General features: G+C 31.7%; 1 protein-coding gene and 1 pseudogene across 2 annotated transcripts; one reads left to right on the forward strand and one right to left on the reverse strand.

Annotated features, from left to right (window-relative positions):
• Positions 1 to 9,130: 9,130 nt before the first annotated feature.
• LOC111286407 (nucleotide-sugar uncharacterized transporter 1-like) lies at positions 9,131 to 11,930 on the forward strand. Its single transcript, XM_022876344.2, has 7 exons — positions 9,131 to 9,303; positions 9,773 to 9,924; positions 10,018 to 10,217; positions 10,296 to 10,389; positions 10,540 to 10,706; positions 10,799 to 10,969; positions 11,422 to 11,930. The coding sequence occupies exons 1-7, from the start codon at positions 9,213 to 9,215 to the stop codon at positions 11,675 to 11,677; spliced, it is 1,131 nt and encodes a 376-aa protein (XP_022732079.2). The 5' UTR covers positions 9,131 to 9,212; the 3' UTR covers positions 11,678 to 11,930.
• Positions 11,931 to 17,431: 5,501 nt separating this feature from the next.
• LOC111284355 (uncharacterized) lies at positions 17,432 to 23,310 on the reverse strand (annotated as a pseudogene). Its single transcript, XR_016342578.1, has 7 exons — positions 23,101 to 23,310; positions 21,912 to 21,968; positions 21,325 to 21,365; positions 20,252 to 21,238; positions 19,283 to 19,366; positions 19,134 to 19,192; positions 17,432 to 17,836 (listed from the first exon to the last, which is right to left on the reverse strand). The product of XR_016342578.1 is annotated as an uncharacterized LOC111284355 (transcript).
• Positions 23,311 to 23,992: the final 682 nt, after the last annotated feature.

The following is a 23,992-nucleotide window of genomic DNA, read 5'->3' on the forward strand; positions in this document are numbered from 1 at the left end:
TTGAAAGAAGTCAATTGCTCTAGAATGAGTCGCTTAATCAAATGGAAAATGCATTCTGGATAATTAAACGAGTTGACTACATTATTCCAAATAGCACTTTCGAATTTGATAATACAAAGAGGCAGTCAAATGCCTCATATGTGGAGTTGATTGCTCTATGTAGACACCTCATACCTTGGAAAAAGACTTAGACTTATGGTTTTATGGATCACCATTTAAGGCCAAACACTTAGATGACTAATAGCACCAAAATATATAGAGATTTTACATATCAAAACAATGCTAAAATTTAAATTTTTGGATGATTTTTGGTGTTTTCATGCTATTTTCATGGCTTTAGGTTTTTCAAGCCTAAGAGTCATTTTCATGAAAGCCATGCATATAATTATGCAAAAGCTCACATTTGGCCCACTTAGTCATGCAAAATGTAGCCCACCATTAGTCTATATTCAAGAATGCACAAGCCCAATTGAATCCCAAACCATTTGGCTAAGGTGAATTTGCAAGATAAACATGTTTCTTTGCTTAGCCATGAAGAGAATGACTTGTACAAGGACACTACGACAATCAACTATGCAAAGAGAAAGAAAAATTTGTAAGTATTTGGACTTTCTGAGCTCAATCTATTTGGCCATGAGGAGTTTAAAGCTAGTCATGAGTCCTTTACTTAGTCTTGAAGAGTTTTGACAGAATGAAGACTTTATCACTTTGATGATAAATAGTTTGAACAAACTGCAACTTATCACTTCTTGAAATCTTATCTTAGTCAAACTTAAAAGAAAAGATTGATCAAGATTGCATCACATGAAGATCAAAGGGCTAGATCATCATATTCGGTCAAATCATTTCAAGAATGAAAAGTTTGATTTTTGAATGCAACCTTGAAGATTAAAAAAAAACCTTATCTTTTAGTTTTTGAATTAAACTCAATCACTTGTAAAGTTCACCCCTTTGGTTGAATTTATACCTATAAACAGGCAAGGTCATTCACATGTTTCATCATCCCTTTCTTTAGTTCTCTTCTGTCTGTTAGTTTCTAATTTTCTTTAAGTTCTTTATTTCTTTTAGTAAGTATTGGCTTATGTGACAAATTTGTCAATTACTAAGTTTTTGTTCTTTTAATATTTTTCAAGTTTTTGTTCTTTAAATATTTTTCAATCATGAAATATTTCATTCAAAGATCTCTTTTCTTATCTTTAGAGTTTACAAATCTTGTTTCTTATTTTCTTTAATTTCAACATAACCATTTTACTTTCAAGATCCAAGTTCTTTTATTTACTTGCAAGATTAAGCCATCACTCTTTTCTTTCATGTTTTTTAAGTTGTTTTCAAGAATCTCCATTTTTTTTACAAGCTTTTGGCTACTACTCTATTTTCATTTACTTTGTAGTCTTTTAATTCTTGCTTTAGGATTAGTTGTTGGCATTAATCTTTTACTTCCTAAGTGATAGTTGGTGAAGTTTAAAACCCTGCCATACATCACCTTTAATCTTTACTTGATCCATATTTTCTAAAACCATGTAACCCTAAAACCTTACAAAGTCATTTATTTAGATATAGGATCTTAGCCTTTTCACTTTTAGTAGTTGTGAATTACCCAACATTATATTCTACAATCCTCAAGGAGACGATACTTGGAATACTCCACTTTATTACTTGAACTGTGCACTTGGAAGCTCTATACACAAAGCAACAATCATTTGTAGCACCTCAGATTGTTTGAAGATTGAGCTATCATTGAACTTTAATTTACCTTAATTTTTAAGAATTAGGATGACTTATTATCATGCACTTTAGAAATATATTTATATATGAATGCATTAATGCATTAATGCAATAAGGAGGATTTACCACATAATAATTGTTAACAAAGAAATTTTTTATTGAATTGAAAATGATTTCTAACCAAACCAATAGTACATCTATGATAAGTCTAAAGTTTATTGTAGAAAGAAATCTCTAATTTGTAGATATTGGCCTTACACTTTATTAAGGAAACCTAATAGCTCTTAGCTATGTGTTTCTACTGATGGCACCCTTGTCTACCATTCTTCAACTTTTTCTACCATATCCTTGGCTTTGTAGGTAGCCATAGTGATTTGGTCCAATAGGTACTCCAACTGATTATGCTTTCTCACATATGCCTCATTTGCTTATTCACATTCTTTATTCACAATACCTATTTGTGTTCCAATTTTGACCACTACCCTATTGAGTATTTGGATGTGCTTTTGTGCTTTGATGAGTGCTTCTTTTTTTTTTTTTTAAATTTGCTTTCAATTATCCATTTTCCTTCAAAAGTTGGTCTAACTCATGATTAGTAGATGACTGTGTGATGTTGAGATAAAAAAAAAACCTTATCCATTTATCCCTTTCTTGTCTGAGTGCTTGAACGTTTTTATCCATTCTTCCCTATAACTCCCCTTTTAGCCTTTGTTTTTAAGTTCTAATTCATCTTTTTCAACTTGGAGCTTTCTTTTAGTGATTTCCACTACCAATAAGGGATCGAGAGGTTATGATTTCATTAGGCCATTTAGAGTTGTTTCTTTAGGAAATGTAATGTATTTACCTCGTCTAATGTGCGACACAATGTATTCAAGGGTAACCTCATTTGAGCGTCTCCTCCTATGTTTCCTTTGAGGCAATTTCCAAGCTTGCAGGGCTTTGACTATCTTCATGGAGGCATTAACTTCAACATATGAGAACTCCATTTTGCTAAGTCAAAAATTGGTTAGGATAAACTATTCATAGCCATATTGTCTTTGCATCATGATTGGACAATAACTTACTATACCTCAAAGGCCTAAGAAAGGAACCCAAAGCCTATCTTCACAACCATACAACATTGGTCCATAAGGCATCTAAAAGGCACTCCATGTCACATCTTGTTTAGAGTGCTTACACAAAAATGAGATCTAAGCTTCCTTGGATTTTTGTACAGCCATTCATTCTCATAAAATCCTTGATGGGATTTCAATATCACTTTTCATCCAAATGATTAGCAATTGAGATCATTCCAATACAATAACCCTTTCTATTTTAACGATAATGATTTAAAAATCTAATAATCTCAACCAAGATTATAGGAATAGGGTTGTTTTGATAACTAAGTTGATCAAAGAAATCCACTACTACAACATCAATATACCCAATTACTTTTAGAAGTACCATCATCCCATATAGAGCCAATGCCATCAAATTCATTCCCTTATCAGTACAAAAATTCTTATATATAAAGTCCCAAACAACGAACCAGGGAATACCAACACTTTCACCATTTTCATTTATGTAATTATCAACAGTTTGGACATCTATGACCATCATTTGAGCAAGCCTTTTCGGTAACCATTCTTCTTAATTTTCCAATATACCTTGTCATGATTAAGGAGATCCAAACAAATGAGAGTTGAATATTTTTCAATAGTTTGTACCATATCAACCTCATTGAACACAAAGCAGCAATATGAAAGATCTCAAAACTAATAAGCCGATCATCAACAAGGACTAAGAGAAGTAATGCAAGATCCCCAAACTTTTTTTAGAAGGCTTTCTTGGTAGTGACACCTCATTAGTTTCAAATACTAACCAAATTGCTCATTGGTTTGAGATTGAGATGGATTTTGGCAAGCAGAGTAGACACATAATTGGCTAGCAAGTAATCACTTCTTTTAAGCTAAGATTTTTGGAACTTCATTCTCAAGCACATATGAAACTTTGATAGGCTTTCCATGAATATAATTAAGATTCTTTTTGTTAAGATTGTTTTGTGGCAATCACTCTTTATAATAAATCTAATGATGCATGCATGCATAATAAAGTAAAAAACAAAGAGGTTAATTAACATACCATAATATACAAAGAACAACATAATATATAAAAGGAATAATATAAATGGTTAGTATAAACTTACAAGTAGAATAATAATAATTATCCCATCATGTGTTTTACTTAGGTTTTTCTAACAAAAGGGAGGGCAAGGCTTTAATTTAGGTTTGGATCTTTAGGGTTCATATACATGCTGGTTTCAAATGCTTGACAATCTAAAGGCTCCCAAATTGTTCTATAAATCATCATCCATTATAGACTAGCAAGGTACCCCAATCCGCACCCACCATTATAGGCACAAATGGATATGATTCAATTTGAGTGGGAGTTTTTGCTAGCTCACATTAATGTTATCCCCTCATGAGAATGTAGATACTTGCTCTCTCTTAATAAAAGACAAAGCCCAGGCTAGAGTTTATGTATGAATATAAGAGTGATGTGTGTCAAGGGACATGCCAAATAATCAAATAAATTGGTGCACATAAAAAAAATTAAAATCTATAAAATAAGAAAACAAAAACAAATAGGTTAGTAATATGAAAATCACAAACAATTACATAATAAAACCATTAAAGCAAGGCTTAAGATAACACATAACTAATTAATAACTTGACTCTCTAATGTCCCCATGTGGAGTCGCTAAACTATCATAATGTTTAGGTTAGAGAACCTAACCATTAGATACAAAAATTATGGAGTTGTCACAATTTTTTTTTTTTTTATCTAGGTATGATTGAGCACTTTTGTGAATTTATTCTTTTTAAAATTGTCTTAAGTATAAACTGAGAATCCCTAAAAAGAATAAGTTCTAGTCTACATTAATAAAACTAAGATTCAAAAGTTGGTTACGTGCAGGGAAGGTATTAGCACCCCATTACATGCAAAATTAGTACCAAATTAATTATGTGTTATCTTACCTAAGTCTTATCAAATATGGTTTTATGTCATGCAAATAAATTAATTTCAATCCTTTTATTTATTTACACAACATGGTGATACAAAAATTCTATCAAAACATCATGCAATCATGCAATAAAAAAATCATACCAAAATCATGTCAAAATATCATGCATGCAATAATATAATTACCATGCAAATAAATCACACAAATAAATATATTAATACTCATGCAAATATATTACCATGCAAATAAATTATCACACAAATATAATATTAATCATGCAAATTCATACACATAAATATATTAGGTAATCATATATATAAATATATTAATAATCATGCAACTAAATTAATAAATCATTCAATTACACACATAAATATATTAGGTAATCATGCAAATAAATATATTAATAATCAAGCAATTAAATTAATAAATCATGCAATTAAATAAATCATGCAAGAAAATTAAATTCATGCAAAATATTAATCATTATGCAGTAATAATAATCATGTAAATATATTAATAGTTAAATATAATCATGCAATTATACAGAATATAATAATAAATCACACAATAAATATAAAAACATGCAATTAGATATCAATATTAATCATGCAAATATCAAATATATAATTAGGAAAATAAAAATCAATCATGCAAATATATATAGTCATGCAAATAAACATATAATCATAAAAATCAATTAAGCAAATAAATTAAATCAAAGGTTTTTTTTCCTTTTTCTTTCCCTCATCCTTTGATTCAATCACAAAATTAAAATAATAAAATAATTAATTAAAAAACAGAATAAAGAAAACATAATAGAAAACAAAATAAAAAAAATGAAAAGAAAACAAACTGAAAATTAGAAAGTCAAAATCAAAATCAAAATAAAAATAAAAATAGAAAAGGAAAATGTTGCAATCTGGTCGGGTCTTTACTGGGTTGAAGCACGGGTCGTGCATGGGCTGAAACGCATGTCTTGGCCCCAAAAACTCCATCGTTGAATGCTTTATAAAAGGAAAGAAAATAGACTTTTCTCATACTTTCCTTATTGCTTCTTTCTTTAGCCAAGAAATTCTCTAACTTTTCTCTAGATATTCAAACGAAAAACTTAACCGGCCAGCCAAAATTCCAAAAAAAGATCGTAAAACCTAGATTGTGGCCACCATAAATTCCCTCTAGCAGTCGTATACCTTGCTGGAAAGCTCAAATTCTAGTTGGAAAGTTCAAAGAAATCTAGAAAACTTCTAGAACTCCTTAGAAAACCAACTATCCTCAAAATTCACCAAAAATCTATAAATCATACAAACAGAAAATTCCCTAGGAAAATACCAGAATCTAAAATCAATCAAAACCCATAACAAAAACTAGATTCTAGACATACCTCAAAAGACCCAAACTCAGAACAATTCCCAAAATTACCAGAAAATCAAACCAGATCCAGAATAAAAAAATAAAAAAAAAAAACCCAAAAAAATTTTCTAACCATGAATTCTCAAAACAAACTAAAAAATCAATTAGAACCCAAAAAAAGAAAAAAAGACATTAACATTGAATTTCCAAAGATTCAAGCAAGATTCCAAACTCCTAGAAAGACTAAAAACTCAGAACCTAGAAAACCTTAACTCTAATTGCTCAATCACTTTTGTATTGCCTGACTGCTTCCTCTATTGATTTATAGATTGGGTCTCTTTTCATAGGGATCGAATCCCTTTAATCTTGAAAATTTCTTAATTCTACCAAATCTAAGAGAAATCTCTAAGATTCTTTTACGTGTAATCTTTCTCCTTTTTCATTGAATTGTGCTCCAGGTTTTCCAAAAATAATCCGTCATTGAATTTCATGATTTGATATTAGATCTAAGGACAAAATCAAATTCAAGACCTCAGTAGAAACAAATTCTACTTTTTTCTTTGGATTTTCAAACTCTTTTTTTCTTGCCTCTTTTTTTTTTTTTTGGACTTTATTTTTTCTTGCTTTTAATTTTGACACAAAATTAAACAAAAACTAAAATCAAAATCAAAATCAAAATTAAAACTAAAATCAAAATTAAAATTAAAATTAAAATCAAAATTAAAATTAAGATTAAGAATTTTAGGCCTTTAACACTTAGTCCTCAAAAAATTTTAGTAAAACCCAATTCTCGATCAAGATCCATTTTAATCTTAACAAATTTTTTTTAAATAAAATGAGGTGTCTATAATATTTTATCATTTCAAAATAAGTATTAATTTAAGATTAACTCATATTAATTAACAACATAGAGTGTTTAATTAAGAAACTAATTTATATATTCAATGTGCATATGCTTTATGAGATTTCTTTCTGTGAATTTTATCGGGCATATGTTATTAATAGCAAGTATCTTTATAATTAGTAAGAGTTTCTAAGTTATTAATAAATGAGTTACCTTAAAATGTTAAATTTTACACAATAAAATAAATTAATAATAATTAAACACATAAAAATGGTAGATGGCATTTTTGCCAACTAATGCCAACTTTATTTTTGGCGTTATGTGGACTGTTTTGTCTTATTATCTCCTTACTTATGTGGCCATTCTAAATTTATTTTTGAACTCCATTTGACTCCAAATTTAGCCATTATGCCTCCCCTTTTATGTCTACTAATTACCTTCTTCTTTCTTACTAATTTTCTCATGCATATGATAATTAACCAAAATTAGGTGCATAATTAAACTTAATCACCAGGACTCAAGTAAAAATTAATCAATTAAATACTATGATAACTCTATATAAATATCAATTGGTAACTTTAAAATACTTCATAGAGGAAATTACGGAGAGCTTTAGTGAATTGGAAAAAGGAACTATTGATCTAGACTTAGTGAAATGACATAGGTAATTGTAGGATAGACATATTTACAATGCTTAAGAATATTCACAACGTCAGTAGGGATAGGGAAATTACATACAATAGAAAAAGGGAAATTACATGCGGTATCTCACTTGACTTGATTTTTGTAGTGAGAGCTTATATTTGCATCTTTTTTTTTCTAATTTTAAATGAAATTACTTTTTTTTTTGTCGAACTAATCTTTCCCACTTTTAAATTTCTAGATTTACAAATCCGAAAACTTTTACATGCCTCTAGATTTGTAAACCCATAAGCTTCTAAAAGTTTTTAAATTCATATATTCATAAATTTTTAAAAATTTTCATCCCAAATCATTGAAATAGAAAAGAAATATAAAAATCTACACGTTGTAATCGAGTGCTCTTTTTATTAAAGTTATAGTTTTTATCTATGATTTTATAAATGAATTTATAATTATTTAAAATAAATCATACTTTTTCTTTGTAATGTTGTGAAAATTCTTTATGATATGATTTTTTTTTCTCAATTGAATTTTTAGATTTTATTGGAATCTAATAAAATTAAATAAATTTTTTTGTTAGATCATGATGATATTGATTAGATAGATTCTGTTAAAAACCTTTATTTCTAATCCTTAAATGTAATTTTTTTAAAATTTATCGAATATAAAAATCTATTAAGTTATATAATTTATTGAATTTTTATACCCGATAAATTTTATAATTAATGAAATACGAATATATGATAAGTTATAAAATTTATCAAACATGTATATCTGAAAATTTTTAAAATTATAATAAAAAATAATTAAATAATTTTATTTAGAAATAATTTGAAAAAAAGTGTGGAAAGAAAAAATAAATAGAAGCACCGTTTACAAGTAGGTATATAAGGACGAGTGTTCAATGAATCGGCTACTCACTCAAGCTTGTGGGCCTACCCTAATTTTGGATTTGTGAATTTGATCCGGCCTTATATTAACTCTTTTTAAAAATAAATATTTAATTTAATTTCAATGCTAACAAAAGTTTATTTTACACAGTAACCGAGCTAGACTAGACGGGAGGGCTGAGCTCCAACGCAGGCCGTACACGACGCAGGTCTAATTATGTAATGGCAATTTCAATTGGTATAGCAATAAATTTGACCACTATTGTTAACAAATTAATTAGAAAATAAGGATAGTTTTTAATGCAGCTGTGACCCAAATAGCAAGACGGGAAGACATTTGTTGCACGTGGACCTGGAGATCAAATTCAGTAGTCCAAAATTTGTCCTCTACTTGCTAAGAAATATCAAAGCTCAATAAAAACCAATAAAACGTCTCAAACGGTGTCCTTGTAAGCCATTTACCGCACGAGAATTTCAACTTATTTTAAAAGACAATTTCTGTATTTAATTAGATACCTGAAATGAAAATGAAATTAGAGAAACAAAAAATGCAAGGCAAATCAAATTCCCCCCTCATGAATTTGTACCTCTCCTCCCCATTATCCGTCACTTTTCTGCTTTATTGGAAATCGTTTTCAGAGTGTTCTATATAGAGTTTATCTGAGAAGCAAAGAATTTGGAAATATAGGAGCCAAATTTGGAGATTCGGAGGGAAGGGAAGGGAAGGGAAGCGAAGGCAGGAGAGCATAGAGAAATGTTGTCAAGCCGGGAGATTCTCAATTTTTTGGTAAACAAAGATGTTAGGAAACTGCTCAAGCGCAAAGGTAGCGATGCTAACGAAACAGGTATGTAATCAATTAATTGTTCTTTTCATTTTGTTTATAATGTTTCATAAGTAACCTTTTTGTTTCTAAAACTAAGAAAAAGATATGTGATCATACTTGAATTTTGTTTACTTATTTCAATTTCACTTTCACATCCATTCACTTTTCAGTTAGTTTAGCTTTTTCTTTGGACATACGAAGTATTTCATTAGCAATTTTATACTAGTTTATCCTTTTCACTTCTGCCCAATGTCATGCAAAGGCTATTTTTTGTTTTTTTGTTTTTTTTTTTTACATTTTGTTTAGCATAGTTAGAATCGCAACACCTATAACCACTTCTTTTATATCCAATTACAGCCTTAAAAAAAAAAAAAAAAAAAACTGGAACTTCTAAAAAATGTTTAAACAATTACTAACTATATGTTCAAAGAAATTTTGGTGCTTCCCACATTTCATCCTTAATTCCTTCTCTTTTGGTATATTTACAAAGGAAGAGCTCTGGAAGAGTTGCGAGCCTCCCTGTTTAACAATATTTGCTCATCTGAAAATGCAAAGCATCTACAGCAACGTCTTTGCACTCCAAGTGTTGCTCTTACATTCAATTTTGTGGTTGCTATTGGTATTATTTTCATGAACAAATGGGTTGGTATTCTAATTCTGACCTCTTCAATCTATACGTAAAGGGTCTGGCAGCTAATTAACTTCCTCCGCCTCTCTGCTTTCGATCTCATGCAGGTGCTAAAAAATGCCGGCTTCCAGTTTCCCGTACTCCTCAGTTTTATTCATTACGTAGTAACTTTGGCATTTATAGCCGTCCTGAATGCATTGTCTTTGATTCCTCCCTCTCCTCCTTTAAAATCGACCCCTTTATTTACTCTTGGACTGGTTATGTCTCTTTGCACTGGCCTTGCTAATGTCAGCTTGAAGTATAACAGGTGAGAAGATATTTTAGTCACGTAATTGGAAAAATTAGTTGTGTTCTGCCTCTGCAACCTTTTGTTTGTTATTTGCAGCGTGGGATTTTATCAGATGGCCAAGATCGCTGTTACGCCTACAATTGTTCTGGCAGAATATACATGGTATAAAAAGAAGGTTTCTTTCCCCAAGGTGACACTGATTTGCATCTTTTCTGACCTTACTTCAATTAAGCAAGGCTTTTTCAGTGGACCTGATTAGAAGGATAGTTGAATATATGTAATGCAATAGCTTTGGAAAGTAGAAGCTCTTTGATGGAAAATGTAAATTTTAATTTTCCAGGTCGTTGCACTTGCAGTCGTATCGATTGGTGTGGCTGTTGCTACGGTGACTGATCTGCAGTTCAACCTCTTCGGTGCCAGCGTAGCATTGTCTTGGATAATTCCAAGTGCAATAAGCAAGATTCTCTGGTCCAGTCTGCAACAGCGGGAGAATTGGACTGCCTTGGCGTATGCTAAATTCTTTACTATTCAACAGCATTAATTCTCCTATTAATACTATCACTAATAGTGCAAATTGATTTAGAATGCGTTATTTACAGGTTAATGTGGAAGACGACGCCCATCTCTTTGCTTTGTCTGCTTATTATGATTCCCCTCTTAGATCCTCCTGGAGCCCTCTCCTACAATTGGAATTTTATCAACACATCCATGATTTTAATCACTGGTGTTTTCGGCTTCTTGCTTCAGTGGTCAGCAGCTTTGGCACTCGGGTAAGAATGGACTCCATTTCTTCAAATTGGAGGAACAATTCTTTTAATCGTTCGAGCTATTGTACACCAAGAAACCTAACTCATTTGATACATATATTTCTACACATAATGGATGATTCGAAGAAACCAAACTTTCTAGCTTGGCAAGAAGGATAGAAAGGAGGACTGACTGGGAAAATTTTTTAATTCAATAAGTTACAAAGTAAAAATATATATATTATGAAACCTAACCTTTAGATATTGTGCAGAACCTACCAAGCAACCCAATTAGCCACTTGGAATCATAAAGGTTTTCGTTTAACAAGCAAAGCCTAAATATTATTTTTAGCACTTATTTTTAACATTTAGAAAGCAGATATTGTGACTTCACAGACGAGATATATATATATATATATATATATATATACATACATACATTCATATATATATGCTGATAAATGCTCAAATTTCAGGGCAACGTCAGCCATCTCCCATGTGGTTCTTGGACAATTTAAAACTTGCGTGCTGCTTCTGGGAAATTATTACATCTTCGGTTCAAATCCAGGCAGAACCAGTATATGCGGAGCCTTTGTAGCTATTGCTGGTATGTCGTTTTACACATACCTCAATTTACAAAATGGGAAGCTGAAATCAGGGAAAGAATCTCCTCGAAAGGACGATCAAGAAAGCAAGGATAACCGTGATACATTTAATGGAGGACCTGCTTAATCGGACTTTTAGACATACCTCTTATACATACGATGAGAAAATTCCCCATCTTACCATACTATATATTGTTCATGTGAGCATTTGTTTTACTGAGAGCTAATGCAATTGTTTGTCATTTATATAGGTTTCAATGGTTTTCTATAACCCACTTTCCATATAAACCATTTGTCATGGTCTTCGTACGATAAAGGAAATGGACATGAAAATTAAAGCAGAGATTATAAGAAATGTATGCCTATACTGACTATTTCGTTATTTGTCAGAGTATGAATCAAAATTCTCACTTTTCTCCTTTTTGTTGTTGGGTGAATGAATCCTAAAACTTCATGTCTTTTCTTTTCCATACAGTCTGACAAAGAGTGTAAAAATTAAAGCCCCATGAAGCATTTGATGTCTCTGGAAAATCTTCGACAGACATCTCATGCATACCATAATGTCCATACCCCATAACACAAACATTTGTAAATCAAACTTTTGTTTTTGCTAATACATATATAATTTCCTTTGACAGCCATCTTCCTGTAATTATGAAATTGCCCAGGTAGGAATCACTTATTCCTATTAAAGCACAAATTAAGGTCTACAGAATAAATAGACAAGAAAAAGGAATTACTCTTCTTACTAATTGGACTGACCCTTGTGAATTGCTAATTATTTAGTGTTAGGGATTTTTCTATCAAATCAAGAAAACTTCAGATATTTCAAATTTGCAGTTATTCTAAAGAAAAACAAAACAAAAAAATCAGCAAAGCATGAGCATTGTACTAGTGTTTAAAATAAGTGCATTTCTAGTTTCCAATATATTATTTCAAAGGAACATAGGGAACAAACAATCCCTAGTAAATTCCCCAACTCTAGAGACTCCTATTGGCTTTAGGCCTCATTTGCGCTCGCAGGGGGAGCTCCAATATAATGCATGTGTGCCTCCAACCATCACCGGATCTTATTTGGCAGGAGAGTTCCAGCGGCAGTTAAGGACATTAACACCCACCACGCTCCCTCCCTCCGGCCAAGACAGATTGGACCAAAGAAGGTTTCAATTTTTTTTCTTCTTTTAATGCAACAACATTTTATGCTAATAATTCTAGGGGAAAGTTAAAAAAAAAAAATGGATGCTTACTTTCAGCGCACTAGTAAAGGTATGTAGGCATATTAAAGTTCAATCTACAGACTAAAAGTTTAGTAGGACATCTTCAATACGAAAGCCTAACTAAGAAATGGAGAGGAATGATCAGCAGTGCCTCCAATCCAGTGGAATGATGTATGGATATCATGGGATCGTCTAAAACTTTTTGTGCCATAGCTTAACGAAAGCAAAATACTATATTCAACCACAATGGAGTTTGGAATATCAAACCAGCACACCTTAACTTATATCGTACTACAAAAAAGAAACGACAGAAAAAAAGTAATAGAAAATCATGACGGTCAACATATCAACAACAACTGCACTCAAAACCTTCACAAGAGTTCAGGATAAGGGCCATCTAAGCAATAAAATTTGCAAAATTCTTCTTCCTGAACTGGCATTTGGCAGCTTAATTTATCTTCTGATCATATTTGTTTTTACATTTGTTGATTATAAACTACGGTTATTCATCTTTGCAAATACAGTTAAAACCAAGAACTGTCTGTCCTTCGACAAAGCTCTTGTCAGTTTCTTTGTTTAATTCAGTTTTTGCCACTCAAAATTCTAAAAGTGAGATTTCAACAAGCAAAAACTCAGATAAGGATTAGAGACTTGCTTTTAGAAAACTCAACAAGCAAAATTGGAAATAGGGAGAAGAAAGACTAAATTGAAAAAAAAGTAGCATCGAGCTCACTAAGTCATTTATGGTGCATAAAATAGTGCCGGAAAAAGTCTAAATGCTTCTCTAATGTAGCATATACCGTGAAGCATAAACTATAAGTTGAATATCAGCATATATTGCACGCACCATCATAACCAATGTAAGATTATCTTCAACTTGTTAATCCATGAATCTAATTGGCGAACTTGTCGAACTACCATCATAAGCTTCAAAACTCAAATCCGTAAAACGGTGGCAAAGCCAAATTTTACACCCCTTAATTCAGGTTCCTCCATAAAGAATACCTAAAGAAAGCAAGGTAAAGAAATGATCTAAAAAGACTTTAAACACCAATCACAGTCTGTCACAAACAAGAATATAAATACCAGAGGAAATTACCATTTTTTCAAAATTGTTCAACTAAATTGAAGACCATAAGTAATAGCTAATAACCTATTAACTTCACCTACGATAAGCAGGAATCTTCATGCGAATAAAGAGCGTACTCATCACATAGGCAATGACAATTGAGGAGTTCCCCGCAGAGGCGTAGGAAACCTTGACACTCCTGGCCCTGTTCTTATCAAGGGCAAGATCCAAGAGGATAATCCCAATGCCACCAAGCACAAACATAAACCCGGAGGATAATCAGCATGAGTGTGTTCTGCAAGAAATTTGGCAATTGATTACTTTTTTAGACACATACACAACACTAGTCATTTTACATTCTTCTTGACAATGATTTTCAAATATATACTTAATTGGATTCGATTTCACAATGAGCAAAGTGGTATAGTATAACATCTACTGTTTGAGTCGTCAAGCTATCCAAGCTAATTGACAACATATCTTTTCTAGTATTGAAAATTTAGACTCATAATCGGTGTATTTTGCTCAGGCAATATATGGATTGTTCTTTCCTTCTTGTTTCATCATGTTACCCCAACATACATCCCATGGATTTTTCATACATTGTCAAGTACAAAATGAAAAGCCTTATGGAGGCAAGCGGTATTAATACTAGCGGGTTTGATATGTACTTTTTAACTTTTTTAAATGCTATTCGATAATCTTCTTCCCATTCGCCTGGCACATGTTTCCAAAGAATTTGGATATGATGTCACATTTGGTAGTAAGTTAGGAAATAACATTTTTTACATACGCGAAGGTGGCAGCTCCTAAATGGCTCATATCTTGTGTGGCTCCACTTCAATTCCTCTTTTACAAAATAATAAATTCCAATAATTTTTTTGAAATTACGACGAAAGTGTTTTTAGCCAGATTGATCTTAAGTTTAGACTTTTTTAGTCTTTCAATTAGCTTTTTGAGATCAGTCACGTGATTTTCTTCTTCTAGTGATTTGACAATTATGTTGTTCACATATACCTTTTATTTTTTTTGTATATTATATCATGGAATAAGGTTACCATGGCTTTTTGACTAAATGGAATGACTTTATAGCAGAATGTTCCCCCATAATGTCACAAAAGTAGTCTTCTCCATATCTTTTTATGCCATCTTGATTTGATTGTATCTTGAAAACCTAACTATGAATGAAAATAATTAGTGCCTAGCAGTACTGTCCACTAAGATGTTAATATGGGGCAATGAAAAATTGTCCTTTGAACTTGTCCTATTCAGATCCTAATAATTAACAAACATATTTACTTTGCTATCTTTCTTCGGTACTGGAATTATATTAACCACTCATTCAGGATACTTTGCCATTTCTTAAAACTCCGTCTCAAATTGCTTCTTTACTTCTTTTAATCTTCAACAATGTTTCAGATTTCATCCTTTTTAGTTTCTATTTAATTGGTTTGCATTCAGGCTTTAGAGGTAGTTTATGCATTGCAATTTTAATATCTAGCCTTGGCATATCTTGATACGATCAAACAAATACATCCACATATTCATGGAGTAAATTTATCAACTCCTGCTTTATTAATAATGACATTGAAGTACCAATCTTAACATCTTTCTTAGTCTTTTTATCTCTTAAATTCATGACTTCTATAATCTCTTAATGAGGCATGGTTTGTTTTCCCTCTTGTTCCATCAGTCTCAGTAGTTTCGATGATATTGCATGGTCTTCCACATTCTTTTCAATATCAAATTCACCAATATAGACAAAATTTTTAAAATCAAATATCAAAATATTATAATGATGATCTTTACATTCATTATTTGAGTACTTGAAAATAAACGAAATGGACAAAATATAGATGGATATACAACAATGCGAGAAATTGAAATAAAGGAGGCAAAAGAAATGTGACAAATTCGCCATGCTCGTCATTTATTCAAATGTAAAGAAGGAAACAAACAAACACTTATGCATACAAGACACTTAATGCTCTTTAACAAAATTGTTTGGATTTAGTTCAACATATTACTTTGAAGAAATTTAAAAATAATAAGCAACTCTTCAACATGCCAATTCTTTAGCTCTTAACCAAGAGAAGTAGGATACACCCATGACATCCTGTGTCTTCGTTCACATCTTCTTTATTCATAATCTGTATCAAAAATTAACCAAAAATATCTTTCAATGATGGCGTAGGCCCTTTCTCCATTTTTTTTGCCATATATGGATAAATATAGCCAATTGAGATAAAGGTTTGATAAAATAGAGGAAAAGACATACCTTCAATTTCTATTTCTTGCCCTATGAAATGAGCCAACCTATGTTCTCTTTTCTCCTCCACAAACTTTATCCTTCCTTTTTGCATAGGCTTATACCCCAAATCAAATCTACCATCTTTCTTAAGTATCATCCATAATCATTTTGTCCTTTATCAGTCAGTCCACACTTGATGTTATTTTTTTGTCATTTCATCAAGGGCCATCTTGGAAGCTTTAGATAGACATGGAATTGGGACCTTTGATCCTTCTCCCACATAGGTTCTATTAATGAACTTAAAGCATCTAAAGGAACATTCTAAAGCTTCTTCAGCTGTTTCAATATATAATGCAATTGGGCCTTTAAAGTTAAAGGCGAAGTATGAAACAATTATAAAATTTGCATTGTTATATGAGACTAAGTATTATGTTATTAAGAAACAACATGAGAAGAAAATTAATGGAACTAAGATGAGGACGCTTAAATAAATGTATTATAAGACTAGAAGAGACAAAATCAGAAATGAAGAGATTCAAGAAAAATTATAAGTAATATGAATTGAGAATATGAAAAGGCCATTTGAAATAGTTTGGACATGTGAAATGTAAGTAAACATGACAATTCGTGTTATTATATCGTGTAAAATACTATATTTGTGGCGTGTTTTACACGAAAATTGTATCACAATTTGTATCGACACGAAAATATAAAATATAATTTTTTGATTTTATTAAACCTATTATGATTTTTCTAAAATTTTAAGCTGTTTTATGTTCTTGTACTTTATTCGTATCATTTTCATATTGTGTGATCGTGTCATGTTTCAAATCACTAGGTCTGAATGTAAGCCTTGTATACCAATTAAGATAAATGAGTTTCTAAATTTAAGAGAGACTAAAACTTTTGAAGATAACAAAAAAAATAGGTACAAATAATAAAAAATAATATGAAAATTAAAAAAATAAATAAATAATTATTTTTTATAAAAATAAATGATGTAAAAAAATTCATAATTATGATTTAATATGATTTTTTTTTTAACTACAGGGTTATGGAATTAGTTTATCGTTGTTGTTGATAAAGTTCAAAGACTATTTTGAAGGGAAAAAAAAAAAGACATTAATTTCAAACAACTAAAAATATTAAAAAAAAAAAAAAAAAAAGTTATAAGACGAACAATTATAAATACGCAAACACAGAAGGGAAATTGGGAATCTACAATTCTTATAGGCTAAAAGCATCTCAGTCTTATCGGTTATAACATTGGAAACAGGTTATTCTTATCGGTTCTGGACGATTAAGAAGTATTATCTTCCATCACACTTAATTGCAAAGTTGAACTAGAAAAGAAACAGCTCTTTGTGAATGGAACAAACAACAATTTGCTTCATGACTGTTTAAAAGAAGGTTAAATCAACGTTTTGAGCTACCAAAAAAAAAAAAATTACACAAATATATAATTCAATTAACTAGAGACTAGAAATCATCAAGCATGAAACAACTGACTGTTACAAAACAATACAGAAGACTCGACGGAGGAACGCAAGAAGTATCATTGAGTTCCACTTAATATTCCATATTCCTCAAATGCACGAAATGTGCAAAAAGGAACAGCTCATCATGCACCCCAAAGTACCCAATTATTCATCATCAGAATAATTGAATTTTATAGAGTGCGACTGCAGATCAATCTGTCTTCCTCTGTACGATCCACGCTTCTTCTTGGTCTTCTCATGACGGAAATCCCTGAGTTTACAATGAAAAGCAAGTGCATTAGACATTTGAGGCACCATCTTGCTTAAGCTTAATATTGCAAAACCATTCACCCCACATCACAGAAAAACAAAAACGAAAAAAAAAAAAATCAAATTCATTTCCTGCAAAATATTAATACTTTGACTGGGCATGGAGCACAATAAAGTCACTTCATCCAGGTTAATTTGGACCTTGCAAATGTAAATATCAAGCTTATAATTCAAGAATACGGAGTGTATATTAAGCCAATAAGGAAACAATCACATCAAAAGCAAAGTCAATTACAGCATTACTATAAGCTTGTTGACGGTAATCCGTTTATGTTCTTTCCTTTGCTCTTTTATCCTAGAACCCATGCAGTTTTCAAACAGTAACTTGAGTACAAACTACCACTAACAAAAGAAACACTTTAAGTCTCAAGTTTAACACATTAAGAGTCCTTGGAAAAGGAAAATTATCAATCCCTCCTAATAGATTGATGATAGACATCAGTTCTTCACTTAAATAAGCTGTTTTACAGCATTAAACTGAGCCACTTCCATTTCCATTGAGCTACATTCTTGACTTAAGGCCAAAGCTTGTTAAATCAAACGCTAGACTTTAGGTTAGGAATCCAAAAGATCAGAGTGGTATCCCCTGCAACTATTATGCCAAAAAATTCTAGTCAGGAGTTCAAACTTCTGCTATGAAGGCATTACATAAGAAATGTAGCCAGCTTGCAAGGAAAATGCAGAGCAAATACATGAGAAATTTTAATTCACGCTAAGATTCAGGAAAATCATCAAGTCAGCAATCCAGTTTGATAGGCTTTACAGGTTTTGAAGGTCTATCAACAACACAGAATCATTTTTGGCTTTCAGTTATTACTTGCGAATCCTTGTACATGCCATTTAAAGTAAGATTTAAAACAAATAGACAATCTTATTTGAGTATCAAGAGGATCATTGATTCCAATTTTAGACCTTAGAAATAGTTAGAAAATTTTAAAGCATGGAGATAAAACAAGGAAAGGGAGAGGCAATGAGAAAAAGATAAAGCCTAAGCCTTGAAGATAAAGCCTAAGAATCATATGCAAGCTCGAGAAAGTTCAGATTCTGACGATTATCAAAGTCTCTAGCAACCCCAAACCAATAATTACAAGCCTGTTCTTGTAACATACTAACACTGGAGTCCAGGTAACTAGCAATATTAATTTACTTTGGAATCAGAAAGGAACATGATAAACTCAACCTAAGAAGTGAACACACAATATAATCTTAGCATTGGCTTCACATATATACAAACGTACCTTCCTCTTACTAGACCAAGAACTTGTGCTTTTGCACCATATCCAATTTCAGCACCATCCTTCAAAAATTTTACAAGCAACAAAAATATTCATATAACAGCAAAATAAATGGAGCATTAACAAAAAGGAGAGGGACAGACAGATTATACCTTTGCCCAGTATGAATTATCTTCAAGCCTGCTATCAACAAATACTACCTCATCAATGTTCACTCTTTGAAATGGTTTCTTTGGCTGCAATAAAACAACACTCAATATTAAAACTCTTATGAATCAAAGACTAAATAATATTGCAAGAATTATCCTTATTCCTTAACACCCCCGAGGAAAACTATAACCAGAATAAGAACCATTCAAAAGAACCAAAAATCAATTCTCCCTCAAGATTAAACACCACTGATCTTCACAAACAACACCCAAGGAGGAGGGAGTAAGAGAGAGGAATAACATCAAATAAACAACACATCCTATGATGTTATAAGGTTAAGAAAAAACACCAATACCAAGAATGCAACATCAAAATCTCACATCCAACCATCAAATTACCAAAAAATTTTGAACACTAAAAACTCAGGCAGTGTGAAGAAAAAAAAAAAAAGACTGGAAACACCTGAGTGGAACACGGTGTTCCTTAAAGTTACTTGAGGCTTCAGCTAGATAAATCAATACATTTAACATGTAAAAGACAATTTCAAAATGCCCACATATAGCCTCACAAGTTTTTCAGAGCAAAATCTCTTTAGCGTTGTAGCACTAGCCATATTTCATGAACCTTGAAATTTTTCTACAAGGAATAAGCCTGTAAAGCCTACTTAGTAAAGTATCACTGAAAAAGAAAACTAGTAAAGTATCATCACTGTCTCTGTAATTACCGATGAGATTCCAGAAGCAGAGGTTTAATATACAGCTAAATGCATGTTTTCTTAAAAAAAATTGCATTCCATATAGATTAGCATATGCAAGATAGGAAAATTCTGGACTCAACATGATAAAGGAGAGTCAATGGGATATGCATTATTTTAAATCAAAGAAAGAAAACAAGCAAACTGAGGCCATAATTTGGCTTCAATACATCATTCTTCTAAAATGTTCTAGAAATCAAGATATTCATAAACTTGCCTGAACTGAACCATTTTGCTTGTTCTTCAAGCTCTTTTGCTCAGAATTCTTTCCATTTTTCTCAATGTTCCCAATTTCCTGCTCGTTAAACTGTTTAGTAGGCTTCTTTAGAAAATTATTGACACCAACCTCATCACTTTCTCCTTTATTTTCTTTACTAAAATGTATGTCATCTCCCACTAATGAATTTAACTTTGTGAATTGATCTTCTGAACTTTTTGTCTTTCTTCGTTTAGAGTCTTCAATAGCATTTTTGTCAACAGGCTGAGAATCATGTAGTTCAGAATCCAATATTTTCCTTTTCTTTGAACCTTTACTAACTATGATTGTTAAATCCTCCTTCAAGATCCTATTTTTATTATCCTTAGACTCTGTTCTACTTAATTCTCCTTTTTCTATATCTTCAAAATTGTCCTTCTTTTTCCTTTTTTTAAGTTTTGCATGTCTTGTCTTCCAATGATATGTCACTATCATTCAAAGTAGTGGCAGTGTGTGGCTTGTCCTCTGAACCATGTTGGTCAACACTTTCAACAAAAGAATCAGAAGTCAGCTTGTTTCTATTTTCCTTCTAATCTGTAGTTTCATTCTCTACCCCAGCATTAGACACTATATTACACTCTGTAGATACAGAATGTTTAGATTTTTTTTCAGATTTCCCAACTAATGATTCTGAAGGATGACATTCTACATTGCCAACATGAGATTCAGAATCCAACTTGCTTTTTTTCTTCTTTTTCTCCTTCTCTTTCTTGGCAGACTCATCCAATCCACCCATAACATCAGCAGCAGGTGCCATTGCTGCTGCCTTGAAAACTTGCTCTTTACTCTTCTTAGAGTTGGCAGATTTATCATCAACTTCAGATTGACCGGCTATAGCATCAGTAGTACTCTCATTGTCTCTTTTCTTCTTTTTCCTGGCAGCAGTTTCAACAGTTGAAGCAATGCCAACTTATCCTTTACTATTAGGATTGCCATCCACCTGCATATCTGCAATTCTACATTTCAGAATCAACACCAAAATGTATTAATAATGTCATCATAGAATAGAATATTCTTAAGTAAGTTTAGCAGACCTTGCTCACACTCTATGTTTAAATTTGAGCTGGAATGATCACTGCAAAATATAGAAGTTGAAAAATGAGAATAAAAACAGAAAAAAAAAGAAAAGAAAGAAAAACATGACCAAATAAGATCTGTTAAGGATAGGAAAGACAAAATGCTAAAAAAGATGCATCACATCAGTCACTTGTGGCTCTGTCTTACCAAAATAAGTTTATTGAAAGAATTAAATGGTACGCTGAAGAGACACATGCATTAACAATTATTATGCTTCAGAAGAGCAACCACAAACCATGTGAAACCAAAGCTAAATGAAAGTCCATTATGCACTTTTCTGTTCACATGCAGATCATTGCATGTTTATATCTGTGCAATCTCAATGCCACCACATGCATAAGTTTAATGCTAAATTATAAATGCAGTGAAAACATTAAATGTAAAGGCAAAGGTTATTATAACATGCATCAATAGCCAGGCCCTAAACCTCTCTCTCTCTCTCTCTCTCTCTCTCACATACACACACACACACACACATGGAGATAGAGATTGTCCCACCTAATAAAAGTTAAAACAATCAAGAATAAAAAAATTCTCATCCTACCTCATTGCCAGATACTTGCAGTTCCAAATCCAGGGAAGAAACCGTCAAATCACTTTTCTGCATAAATACAAGAAAAAGAAAATTGATATAGGAAGTCAAGCCAATGAACGGAATATTGTATGGAAGAATGAATGAAAAATCCCAACACAATTAACTGATAGGCACAAACACATACACAAGCAGTAAGAAGACAGAAAAGGAAGGGAAGGTACAGTATTGTGAAAACAAGCTTCTCATCTTAAGGGATGAAAAAAATTATATGCTTCAAGAAACACAAAATACTGCATCCACACAATTAGAGACACTAAGAAAGATACATTATACATGACCAGCTCCCAACTTACAGAGATAAAAAATCAAATACTCCAAGAAAGATGAGAATCACCTACTGATGTTGAGATATTTAGGACAAATAAAAAAACTATTAACCGTTCGCATCTGTCTTAGGTATTATAGTTTAGTAAGAAAAACTAATGTATAATTTTTTTTCCAAAATAATTATTATAGTTTTAAAATTTTTCTAAATTAATGGGGAGTGGAATAGACTCCCTGCAGTCAATGATCCTATATGTGACTCTTAAGGAAACCCTGTAAATAAGTAACTTTCCTGCTATAGTCTAAAGCCAGAGACCCAAGTACAGTTACATTTCCCACATGAACATTTTCTGATATTAGAAACTTAAGAGAAGCTGTTTATACTGCATAAAACGCCATTCCTTGCATTCGCAATTAAAGCATAATATGTGATGGTCATAAGCACACAATAGCTTACATTCAGCCTATTTTGCAATCCCGGCTAATCTCATAACGGCGGGGGAACATGTCAAAATATTATCACCAAATAAAAGGTCTAATCTCTCAAGAAATATTAGCTAAGGCTAAGAATCATGAGGAAGATGAACAGAGTAGCGGACAAAGATAAAATGTCCTTACATTGGGAAATAGATGTCTTATACCTTTGAGCTTGTAGGTTTGTTTATTGTAACCTGATAAGCCATTACTTCATTACAAATAAAAAAAAAGAAAAAAAACCTCCAGGCCTACAACGAAGTTCTGAAAAAGTGGGTATTTTTACATTTGGCAGAAGAACAATGGATTCTTTCTATCAGTTTTCAAATACCAAAGAATCAATCAGCAATCACATTCAAATATACATATTGAGAATACAAAAATGAAAAAAAGATGAAACCTGGAGTTGGGCTTTGGAGAGAAACTTTTTGAGGGTTTTGGAGAAAGAATTGCGTTGAAGAAAGTGGGCAATGAACAGGAGGAGAAGAGACTTTTGATGGGGATTCAAGGACTGAGCTGAAGCCTTATTTTTCATGGCTGGGTTCGAAGGAAGTAGTTCAAGTTGGCGAGGCTCCAAAGCTGTGAGAGAAGGGGAAGGCTTCGCTTCATATAAATAAATTTATATAAACTTCACGCAATTGTTTCGATTAATTAAAGTTTAATTTTTTTTACAAAAAATTTTAAATTTGAGTCTTATCTAAGATTATTTGTTAGAGTTATTTCAAATACATGATTTATAATCACTTATTTTAAATTGTTAAATATTACATATCTTACCTTGATCTGAGAGATTAAGTTGTTTATCTATCTTTGAATTTTTTTCTTACAAAAATTTTTTTTATATAAATCTCTCTTTTCCAGCGAGTGACTAGGGTTTTACTTTTTTTGTCTGGACTTTTCAGTGTTCGATAATTATTTTGGGTTTCGATTAATTTTTGATTAATCCGAAGTCGAACTAAGTCGGATCTCATAAGTATTAATTACGACATATTTTACCCTGATATGAGAGATTGAATAATTTATTTACCTTTGAATTTTTTTTTATCAAACAAAAATTTATATAAACCTTTTTCTCTCGACTAGCGATTAGGGTTTTGCTTTTTTTTTTTTTTATCTTTCGGTATCCGATAATCATTTTAGATGTCGATTGATTCTCGAATCAAGAGTCAAGCTAAGTCAGATCTCATAAGGCGACAAGCTCTCTCAAGTCTATTTTTTTCTATTCACAAGACTCGAAATCAAGACTTTACTTAAAGAGAACCAAACTCTTTATCATTTGAATCAACAAACGT

Source organism: Durio zibethinus, chromosome 6, assembly GCF_047325235.1.
Source record: "Durio zibethinus cultivar Kanyao isolate XHJ-2024 chromosome 6, ASM4732523v1, whole genome shotgun sequence".
Taxonomy (NCBI): Eukaryota; Viridiplantae; Streptophyta; class Magnoliopsida; order Malvales; family Malvaceae; genus Durio; species Durio zibethinus.